Source organism: Cynocephalus volans, chromosome 8 (genome assembly GCF_027409185.1).
Source record: "Cynocephalus volans isolate mCynVol1 chromosome 8, mCynVol1.pri, whole genome shotgun sequence".
Taxonomy (NCBI): Eukaryota; Metazoa; Chordata; class Mammalia; order Dermoptera; family Cynocephalidae; genus Cynocephalus; species Cynocephalus volans.
In genome coordinates, this window is record NC_084467.1 from 87,369,094 (window position 1) to 87,381,326 (window position 12,233).

General features: G+C 40.6%; 1 protein-coding gene across 2 annotated transcripts in view; it reads left to right on the top strand.

The window, feature by feature from the left end:
• The first annotated feature begins 5,025 nt into the window (after window positions 1-5,025).
• The window catches only part of PLPPR4 (phospholipid phosphatase related 4), a 49,990-nt gene continuing 42,782 nt past the window's right edge, over window positions 5,026-12,233 (top strand). Inside the window, exon 1 of one of the 2 annotated variants that reach the window (XM_063106806.1) lies at window positions 5,026-5,118. In XM_063106806.1, the coding sequence (XP_062962876.1) occupies window positions 5,041-5,118 (78 nt within the window). In that variant the 5' untranslated portion in view covers window positions 5,026-5,040. The remainder of the gene's footprint in view (window positions 5,119-12,233) is intronic. The other variant, XM_063106807.1, reaches the window with a different exon arrangement.

Sequence of the window (12,233 nt, forward strand, 5' to 3'; positions counted from 1 at the left end):
GACTGGGCACAGACTTCATGAATACGACCCCAAAAGCACGGGCAACCAAAGGAAAAATAAACAAATGGGATTATATCAAACTAAAAAGCTTCTGCACAGCAAAAGAAACCATTAAAAGAGTTAAAAGACAACCAACAGAGTGGGAGAAAATATTTGCAAAATATACATCTGACAAAGGATTAATATCCAGAATATATAAGGAACTCAAACAACTTTACAAGAAGAAAACAAGCAACCCAATTAAAAAATGGGCAAAAGAGCTAAGTAGGCATTTCTCTAAGGAAGATATCCAAATGGCCAACAGACATATGAAAAAATGCTCAACATCACTCAGCATCCGGGAAATGCAAATCAAAACCACATTGAGATACCATCTAACCCCAGTTAGGATGGCTAAAATCCAAAAGACTATGAGCGATAAATGCTGGCTAGGCTGCGGAGAAAAAGGAACTCTCATACATTGTTGGTGGGACTGCAAAATGGTGCAGCCTCTATGGAAAATGGTATGGAGGTTCCTTAAACAATTGCAAATAGATCTACCATACGACCCAGCCATCCCAGTGTTGGGAATATACCCAGAGGAATGGAAATCATCAAGTCGAAGGTATACCTGTTCCCCAATGTTCATCGCAGCACTCTTTACAATAGCCAAGAGTTGGAACCAGCCCAAATGCCCATCATCAGATGAGTGGATACGGAAAATGTGGTACATCTACACAATGGAATACTACTCAGCTATAAAAACGAATGAAATACTGCCATTTGCAACAACATGGATGGACCTCGAGAGAATTATATTAAGTGAAACAAGTCAGGCACAGAAAGAGAAATACCACATGTTCTCACTTATTGGTGGGAGCTAAAAATTAATATATAAATTCACACACACACATACACACATACACACACAAACCGGGGGGGGGGGAAGAAGATATAACAACCACAATTATTTGAAGTTGATACGACAAACAAACAGAAAGGACATTGTTGGGGGGGAGGGGGGGAGGGAGAAGGGAGGGAGGTTTTGGTGATGGGGAGCATTAATCAGCTACAATGTATATCGACAAAATAAAATTTAAAAAAAAAAAAAAAAGAAAACTGAAGATCAAAATATTAAGTGGTTTACTCAAGAGCAGAGTTAAACATTATAAATACTGGGGTTTAAACTCAGGTCTGGTGACTCCAAATCTTATGCTCTTTTGTTTCAACCTTTTATTTATTTAATTTTTCCATCTCTGAGTCCTGTCTACAAGAATATTTATAAAACAGGGAAATCCTTTGCCCTGTTCACTTCACTGTATTATTTTCAGCATATGTATATCAAACTGTTACCCCAATATAAGATATTATATTCTGTGTAGCATTTAAGTGAAGCTGTAGAGTAGCTTGTTTTGTGAAATGATGTAAACTGAAAAATAATATTTTAAAAGAAGAGAATGTAGGGAGGAGAATCTGGGCTAGGGAAGGAGAGAGGGTTTATAATAGGAATTGGCTTTGAATTCTGAAGCATTCCCCGATCTCTGACAAATGTGGGCAAGTCAAGCTGGCAGACCAGCGAGCAAGGGAAGGAAAGTACCTTTCTGATGTTTCTACAATTTCTTAAATTGTAAAGGTGTGGTTGGCATGATCTCTGATATTTTATGACATTCGTTCAGCTTTTTGCTAATGAAATTAGGAAGGTATAGATATAGTCTTATATTTCACTTCCCCTTATATAGAATGCTGAGTTTCTGGAATGAGAAATTCTAACTTAAGTTAAAAATTTTCCAACTTATTTTTTTACCTCTAACAAGAATTGTAAATTTTGTTGAGGCACCAAGAAGATTGAAAAGGAAGGTCTTTCCCCACTTCCGAAGTAAGTTTGGTAGTAATAAGAAGTATAGTTACTGTCTTATAATGTAATAGTTGACAAACATAATCAACTAACAATTATTGAACATATGATATGTGGAAGAAACTATGCTATATAATTACATATAGATTATTTAATTTAATTGACTTATTTGTTTTTTCAATATATATCTACCACCTACTCTTTGCTAATACAGTTCCAGTTGTTAGATATATAATGATGAAAAAAGTACCTGATCTTTTGAAACTTACATTCTAGTGAGCGATGCAGGCAACAAAAAAACTGATGAAGAAATACTTGATAAACTATCATATATAAGTAAGTTCTATGAAGAAAGATAAAAAGCATAAAACGATAGAGGAATGGAGGGCCAGGTTATTAATGCTACTTAGATGGTTATGAATGCTACTTAGAAGGCTTCCCAGAGGAGTTAAAATTTGAGCAGAGATGAATGAAGTGAAGGGGTGAGCCATGCAATGTTGGCAACACAGAGTTAAAGAAATAGTTGATGCAAAGTTCCTGAGGCAGTGAAAAGATAGACTGGGGTAGCCAGACCATTGAGACATGTTGCTTTGTGTTTCTTTGCCTCCCACGGATTTGTCACCCCTCTTCCCCTGGGTGACGGAGATGCAAAGGATTACTCAAAGCCCATCTCTTCTGAGCATTGAGAAGCCCCGAAGTGGTTAACTTCCCTGAGACCCTTCAGCAAGAGGCAACCCTTCCTTGGGAAATTAACCACTAACTTTTGCTTTTTCTTTTAAATAAATAAAATGGGGGAGATGTGGAATATACTATAAAGCATATGTACCTCATAGGGCCTTGTTTTCCAAAGCCTTGCAGTTTCAAATATTGACCTTGCAGAGGACTAGAAATTTTCCTCAGGCTATAAGTCTCTGGTGTAAGATAAGAATTGTGGCACAGCAAGGTTGCTGGCTCAAGGACAGACAGGTTACTGCTTGATATGTGTAGATACTGGAAATTTGCTGTAAGAAGGAATGTTTGCTAAGATCAAGCTTTTGTTAATTGCCTTACTGGAATGTCATCTGGCTTGTTTCACTGAAAGTTATCAGCCTAAATTGTTAAACTATAACCCCACCTTTGTTCTCTTCCTGTAATTCCTGGTCTGGAAAATAAATGCAGGAAGAGAACCCCAATTCGGTGTTAATTTCCTGAGGAAGGGTTGCCTCTCACTGGAGGGTCCCAGGGAAGTTAACCACTTCGGGGCTTCTCACTGCTCAGCAGAGATGGGCTTTGAGTAATCCTTTGCATCTCTGTCACCCAGGGGACGAGGGGTGACAGATCCGTGGGGGGTGAAGCAACACAAAGCAACAGAGGCACAAAGCTATGTGAGTAAGATCTGAGAACCAGGCAGGGCCATCAGGTGGAGCTTCAAGAAAGAGATGGGGAGTTTGGATTTTCTACTGAAAATGGTGGAGAACTCTTGGAGGGTTTGGGCGGGGGAGTGACACAATTGAATTTACCTTTCAAAAGATCATTCTGACTGCTGTGTAGGGAATGGTTTGTAGGTTTTGAGGGTGGCAATGGCAGAAGCCGATAGAAAAGTTCAGAGGCAACTATGCCAGTCCAGGCCACAGACGGTGGTGGCTTTGCGGGTGGGACAAGAAGTCAGTTTGGAAGGATGACATAGTTCTCTTCTGATTACTTCTGTTTTCTGAGTAAAATAAGAGTTGAAATCATTAGGTGAGAATGAGATTTGAGAAGCAACAGGGTGTGAATGGGAAAGTGACCGGACTATGGAAAAATACTAGGATTGTGGGGCAGGGTGACCTACTTGAAGTTTGTGGTCATGAGTCTAATGTGAGACAAGATCATGTTGTTGTGTGTTTTTCACAGGCACTTTCAGTTGTTCCAGTAAGGGCAGAAGATTGAGTTTAACTGGGGCTAGGATTCTGGTAGTGAATTGGGAGAGGGGAAGGAGCAATTTTACTGCTGGACTCTGGAACCCAAGACTGGCAGAGGAAAATGAGGGCTTGAAGTGGTAGTGGCAGTGAAATGTGTACTGTAGCGACCTGGATAGTCCCCATGCTGCCAAAGACCTATTGCAATAGCCATTGAAGAAGTGAGCTAGAAAGCGGGCTGGGAATTGGCCATCGCGTGCACAAAATGGAGACTTTGGACTTGTTGGAAATGGCCTGGGACACGTGGACGTGGGTTATCTTTATTAGTATGATACAGTGTTTTGTGTTCGCTGGGTGTTCCTCTCCTCTGTATCAGTTGATACTTCTGGGTTACCAAATCATCATCAAATTGAGACTAGCCACGTACACTGCCATCAAGGTGAAGGTCTTTATTTAGATGTTTAATGCCTGAAGAGATGCTCCTTTTTAGGGTTATAACTGTAATACTGACATTGTTCTGGTAGTGTGATGGTGAGTTTAGAACATGCTGTGACCTTTGGGCTCCGTGAGGATGCCCATCACCTGGGAGTTCATACACCTGCCTATCTTGATGCAGGGCACCCTCAACCACTCAACCAGAGAGCTGACGGTGAGTGTTTATCAGTGGGTGGTTCTTTCTCCCAAAGAATTCTCAGGAGGGGCTGTCATTCCTGAGTAGCAGCCAACTCTCAGTGAGTCCCCCCCGCAGCCTACTTTGCAGTGTGGGATTTTAATTTCGTGCAGGAAGAGGTCGGTTCTCTGGCCACGGCTTCTGCTCTCCAGCAGTCCTGAAGTGAGCGCTCCTGGAGTGACCCGGGAGGCTTCCCAGGCGGGGAGTAGATGTCTTAGCTCCTCAGCCTCGCTACTGCAGAAACCAGGGGTGCGGCCCCCTTTTCTGATTCTTGACGTCAAGCTCCGACAGCCCAGCCACAGAGCTTCTCAAGGGCGGTGGAGAGCAGAGGGAGGGTGACAGCAGGGGAAGCCATTGCAGCAACAGCTTGGAGGAGGGAGCTGGACGTCTCTCGCCAGACACACAGGGAGTTGGAGACAGAGTGGGGGCGGGGGTGGGGGGTGAAGAGGACCTGTCGGCTCAGGGAAACTGCTGGGTTGCTGCAAAGAGGGGCGGGGAGAGAGCGGGGGCGCTGCATGCAGCGCGCTGGCTCCAGCGGCGCCCGCGGGGAATGTGACATCAGCGGCGCCGGGCGCTTGCGGCTGCAGGAGGCAGCTCGCCTCGGCTGCGCTGTGCACACCTCGCCCGGGGGAGGACGCAGACCCGGGCAGGCGGCCGGGATGTCGGCGAAGGAGAGGCCAAAGGGCAAAGTGATCAAGGACAGCGTCACCCTCCTGCCCTGCTTTTATTTCGTCGAGGTGAGTTGGCCCAGCGCCCGGGCATAATGCAGACCCTCCTGGCAGCTCAGGAGCGATTTTGGGTCCTGGACAATGTTGGAGGCGCAGAGACCGGGTCAGGGTGCGCGCCACTGTCCCCAAATGCCCGGCCGGCCCTCCTCCTTTCCCCTAGGTTTCAGGGGAGGTCCCCCGAGTGTGCTTGCGAGTATCTGTCAGCCCGGGTGATTACCACTAGAGGTTTCGCAGCTGGATGGCCTGCAGGGAAGGGATACCTGTGTGAGTGAGTGTGGGTCTAGTTCCCTGGCCTTCCTGTCGTGCCTGTGTGCACAACGTCCATCAGTACCCCAGAGGAGCCATTATGTCCATATTTTGGGATTTGTGCCTTCAATCTGCCGCGTATGTGTCTAGAACAGAAGCTTCGAGTGAGAATTCAAGTGCACATAGCTATGCCCAGGGTGCATGAGGGCCGGAGGTGTTTATGTATTAGGATTACTGATTGTTTTTATTACTTACTCCCACTCCCCCAAAAACCCTTCTCCACTTGTAATTACTATGGTGGTCACATCTGCTTCTAAAATTGGGTCTGCATCTCTAGGTATATAGACCATCAATCTATTGGCCTTTTTCCATGGTTTTATGTATATGTGTGTATATAAATGTGTGTATATGTGTACATACACATTTATATATAATATTTTAAGATACATGACATCATCTGATTATACATGATTTATGTCTGTGCATTTATTCTGTGTTCACTAGTATTACAGATAAGCAATTAACATGCAGATGTATTAATAATGAACCTCTAACTTACTGAAATGCAGTATTTGAGGGAGGAACAATTTATGGGAGGGTTATAAAGATTGACAGGTACAGTGATTCCATGCACTATGATCCATTGCATTAGGAAGACATTTTTAAGCAAAGAGTTTATTAAATTATAGGTAGAAAACAGATGTATTCCATAGGTTTAGGGAAATCAGATGCTTTAGGCATAAAACTATGTTCTGTATAATTATAGCCTGGGTTGCACAGAGAATTATGACACTGTTGCTGAATTATACATATACTTCGTTGGCTGTCTGTTCAGCCAAATATGGAGATTTAGCACTTCCAAATACAGATAATAGATTCTGTATTTGATGATTATGAGGCTTATCTGTGTTGAGGAGTAGTTTCTGCCTTGAAATTTGGGGGAAGGGACATTGTCAGACTCATTGTTCTCACAGGTAACAGTATACTTGGAAGTCTCTTTTAGGTTTCATAAATTTTAAAAATGATTTCAGCTTTAAGAAAGATGTATGTGACTTGCATAATTCTCAGAGAAATGATGTGTGATCCCTTCCTCCATGACCTATAGAAAAGAAGGGGAAAATGGTCCTGTTTACTTAAGATAATTAGTGTATTAATTTACTGTCCTTCCTCTTCTCATAAGGGATTATAGAGGCCATGGTTTAGGTAATACTTTGTTGAAAGGTATTAAAGAGTTTTCTCAAGAAAAATGTGGGCAGCAGAAGATTCCCTGATGAAAAGGGTAAAGAAATAGAAAGATTGAATACCTGTCTTCAAATTCAATCCATCAGGTCACTTGTCGCATTGCTAATCCATGTGGTTGTGTACTAAGGCACTTCATTCGCATCTACATCTATTACATTTGTCTAGTAGAAATCAGTTAATCACTGGGTTCCATCTTCAGGAAGGAGCATACCTGAGGTCAGCTAGAAGCTGGCTACAAGTGGATTACAGCTGTATGGCTTCAAGGAAAATACTTTTATGAAAGAGGATACAAACAGAGAATTAAGATTGCACCTTTAGAGGATGTATGTGTATACTTCTGAGGTACCTTTAACAGGACTGCATGTCCCTTAACCTAAGATTTGAAAAGTAATAATACCTCATACTGCATTTGAATTGTGTTTCCAGGAACAAACTTCTCACAGATGTTACTTTTCCAGAAATAACATCCAATTTCATTACCATAACTTCAGATACCCTAATTCCTTAGCAGGGCAAGCTATACAACAACTATTTGGAGTTTGAATGAGCATTGATGACATTATGTCTTGGGGGTAACAAACTTCAAAGGGACAGCCACAAAATTGGATTGCAAATTATCTCCCTGAAAGTTAAATGCATGATGAACCACTAAAGAGCCTCCAGTAAAACACCAGGTATTTAATGGTTTGACCAGATGCACTACTGAGCTCCTTTGCAATGACTCATTTTGAAGCTGGTGAGAATAAGCTTTACATATCCTTTGGAGGGTGGATAAACATTGCTTGAATTAACGTCAGTAAAATGCTCTAGAGAAATGACACCTTGCTTTAAGCATAGTTTCCCAAGACCTTAGTAATTAAGATGGAAAATTGAAACATGAGTGAATCTCCTTCTGTCACCTATCAGCCCGAAACATATTACAAGCCTTCTCTGATACTTTGGACCATAATTTAAGTAAGGAAAAGAGGCTAAAAGGGCCAGATCTTCAGGAGAAAACAAAGTCTCTGTGTGTCAAGTCAGTGACATCATGGACAACTTAAACTTTGCCTTTCTTCAAGGAGTTCAGGCAGGTTTAAATTGCTATTCATGATAAATATGAGGTATGAAGAAACTTCAACTGGAAAAATAAGTGAGGAGAAATTTTTACTATGATCAGAGGGGACTAAAATCACATCAGACTGAATTACAGCAGGAAAAGGACAGTGTGGTCTAGGAAAAACTTGGACTGTACAGAAAAACTGACTTGGTTCAAACACCATCTATGCCACATATTACTGGCCAAGTGATTTCTCTCATCCTAGGTTTCTTCATATATAATAGAAATAATATAGTATAAATATAAATACATCCATATTCATATATAATATAAATTATTATACCCATATCTTAGAATATAGTGTATAATATAAGGTTAAAGCATCATTCCTGATGTAGGCACTCAAGATGAGTTAGTTCCTTTCCTCTCTTATAATTGCCCTTCTCCTGAAATTGGTTATTTTACTTCTAGGCTGAACCTAAGGGATCAAGTTCTGACAAGGTCTACCTTGGGAGTTCTCACTGTTCAGGAGAAGTCATCTCCCCAATTTCTAGGAGTGGTTTGCATTCCACAGGTTTCTGACATGGACCTGTATTAATGGATATGAATGTGGAGAGTGGAGTGCTATTTGTGGTTAGTACAATAATAATGGCAATCATTTATGAAGCACTTAATATGTACTAAGAATAAAGCTAAGTGCTTTACAGGCACCATCTCATTCAATCCTCAAGGATTCTCTTTGAGAAAGAGGCCATTATAAAACTCATAGAAGTTAAACAACGTGCCCAAGTTTACAAAGCAAAGTTAAGGCATAGCCGGATATTAACTCAAAGTTCATGTCTTCACCACTCCAAAAACTGTCTCTCTCAACCTGTTGGAAGAATGATCATGTCAGTTTCTCACTGGTAACAAAGCAAGGGCACATTGACAAAGGTGGTACCATTTTCTCTGGCAACAAATCAGCTTCCTTAGCTCAGTTCCTCCTCCCCTGGGAGCCTCTAAGCACAAAGAGTTGGTGGACAGTGTATAATCCCCACACTGGCTCCCTAGTTAGTGGCCTGTTCTCCCTCAACAAGTGCCCAAGGCTGGGTGCTGGGAAAGAGGGAGGACACTGGCAGCCCATTTGCAGTGTCAGGATCTCAGTAATTATATCCCTGTGGTGTTGCTTTGCCTCCCACAGATTTGTCACCTCTCTTCCCCTGGGTGACGGAACCACAAGGGATTACTCAAAGCCTATCTCTTCGGAGCAGTGAGAAGCCCCGAAGTGGTTAATCTCCTGGAACCCTCAAGAGAGAGGCATTCCTTTCATTTGGGAAATTAACCACGAATTAGGGTTCTCTTCCCACATTTATTCTCCAGACAAGGAAGATACAGGAAGCGAACATAGGTGGGGTTATAGTTTAACAATATAGGCTGATAACATTCAGTAAAACCAGCAAAGTGACATTCCATAAGGCAATTTAAGTGATCCACCAACAAAAGCTTGATCTTAGCAAACATTCCTTCTCCTCACAGCAGTTTCCCAGTATCTTTACATATCCATCAGTAACTTGTCTGTCTTTGAACCAGCAGCCTTGCTGTGTTACAATTCTTTATCTTACAACAGAGACTATAGCCTGGGGAAAATTTCCTGTTTTTTGCAAGGTCAACATTTTATATGTACTTGTAAGAAGTTAGACTAAACCTGAAAGTACAAGAAGCTAGGCCCTGTGAAATATAGTATTTTATACTATAGTATAAAATACTATATTATATATTATGGCTTTATAGTATACTCCACACTGTGGGCACTAGGCTGAGGTGTTCAGTCACTAATATCAAGTCATCTTGTTCCAGTTCACCACCAAACTTGATGTTAAGCAAACATTAAGTTCATGGGTAGCATCTTTGATTTATGCTGACATTTGTCTGCTGATAAAGGGGTTTATGGTTGACAGTAACACTACATGGTGATTTGAAAAACACGTGATGATTTCCAGTACAGCACATCACTTTATAAACAAGTTTGATAATTTACCTTTGCTCCATTCAACCTGGCAAAACAAAAGTCAAGTTGTGAAAGGCATATCTGAAGCCTTCTTAGGTCAAACAGAAAAGAAGGTAAAAAGGAATGTTCCACTGAAGAAAAGGTTTCTCTTGCCTTTATAGTTTCCAAAGCCTTCTCCAGGTAATGACTTTCATTTACAATGGTAATTGCAGCCAGCAACACACCTGCAATTAGTAAAAACTCTTTCAGGCTTAATTGCCCAATACTCTATGTGACAGGCTCCTTGTCTGGATGTCTAATGCATTTCCTTTATGCAAAGTATTATAAGGGTCTCACCTGTGCTCAGACTCACAATTTTGTTCTCATTAGTTGTCTTGTTCAAAGATCAATTCAGTATGTAATGTAAACAAATGATAAATTACTTTTTAAGCCCAAAAGATGTAAATTCTTAACATACAATAAATGGGAGAAAGATTCTTTTCATTTAAACATTTCGACTTATGAAATAACATTTTTACTACTAATCTGATATTAACTTTTTGGAGGTAGAAGAGTTTTGTTTGGCCTATATGCAGAGATATTTCTACAGGACTACGATAGTGATAGGAGTTTGAAATTTCTTGTTTTTCATACAAGCGAACACACACACATACACACACACCTCTGCACACAGGAACGTAGAAATTTAGATGGAGTGAGAATATCACATCTCTCTACACTTAGTGTAAAATTACAGTTTCTGCGGTAGTACAGATTCAGAATATCTTGATCTCAAAAGAATTGAAATTCTACAGAAAGTTTTCATTAATTTGGATGCTGTATACTTAGCAGTAGATATGTTGCAGGATTTTGTTAATGCAGTTTAATTATTACAGTGTCAATAACTGGACAGTGTGTCCAGGAGTAGAAACTGTTGCTACTCTGATGCTGTCCTTCCTGGAGAAGTTCAAAAAGCCTTTGAGCAAAGACACCCTGTTTAGTTCAATTTGAACTAACTGAAAGTCAAGCATGTCTTGACATTGCAGTGTCTTAACAAAACCTTAATACAATTTGTGCTTTCTTCCTATTGGAAAGTGTTTACACATTTTTAACTATAGCAAATATTAACTCACAAGATTTCTGTTCTGTCTCATATTCTATGTGAAAATTATATAACTCATTTGATCTTCTTTCTGAGAAAAATAGCTGGCTTATTTCCTTTTACATAAACTTTAGCATCAGCAAGAAATAGAAAATCACATTTTTGCATTACATATACCAAAATAGTAGCTGTAGACGTTCCCTTTTCTAGATTGTATAGAGGGATAGTCTCCTTACAGAAGTACTCCAAACCCTGCCAAATGAGATGAGCTGGCAAGTCTTTCCTCCTCTTTTAGAATCACAGTGCGCAAAGTCTGACGCAAAAGAAAAAGTAAATAGAGAAAAGAATAGGTACCTAGGTTTTAGAGATAGATTTAAATGAAGACATTTCCACAAATATCAAGTGTTGAACATAGAACCTGCTATTAGGATCTTATATTCTGTTCCTAGGCACCCTAATCTTACTGTGTCTCCATGGCCAAGTCACTCAAAATGTCCTTCATCCTACTTTTCTCTTATGTGGAAAAAAAAATTGACTTCTTTCAGCCTCAAAGTGATTTTAAAGGTTATAATGAGTAATAATAATAATAATAAAAGTGAATTTCAGGTCTCCTTATGTGACAGACCCTTTTGATCTATTATCTTTAGTCCTGAGAACTACTCTACCAATAAGTTATTCTTATCTTTATTTTTTAAATCAGCATATTGTACCAGGGACACATAGCAATTGAGTGAGGGAGCAGGAATTGAGTGCTTGTCCATCCTGCTCTTGCATTATGATCTTACCACACTGCTACACACATGCCTCCAATGCAATGCTAAGTTTAGTGATGAAGTGGAATGGACAGACCTGCGTCAGCACAATTTCGCTAGCTTCACGGTATCTGGAGGCGTGTACTTGGAAGAGGTCTGGTTGCGGCTCCATTGCAGTTGTGGACTAGAGTTTTCCTCTGCATTCAGCTACTGAACTTGGCTTTGTTAGTACTATTTCTTACTTAATGGTAACTGATTTAATTCTAACATGGATGATTTGAAGGCTCATAACTGTCCATCTAAAAAGAAGGTTCCTTTGGGCAAGCACGAACGGCACCCATGAGTTTCCTATGGAGATTAATGAGGAGCTATGGGTGGGTGAGGGAAGATTTGGGACTGAAATAAAGTTTAGGAAAATAGATCTATATGTTATGAGAATGATAGATAATGGAGGAAAGAATCTCAAAGAGATAACAGACGTAGAAAGAGGCCAGGCCAAGTAGGATTAGGAGAAAAAACATGAGAAAATAGAGGGTACAGGTGACGTGCTTGTGAGTGGAGTGGAGAGCTAACCTGCAAGGAAACCCTGGAGATCCCTTTAGGCATTCGGGTTGTCTGAAATGGCTTGTAAATTAAAAGCATTTGAGACTCAATTATTATTGATTATGTTGGATATGTATTATAAATATTACTCACAGCAAACAGGTTTCCTCTCAGCATAGGCTACTTTCTCCAGCAAACTCACTTCAAAAGCAAAAGCAAGGTAACGTTTTACTACAG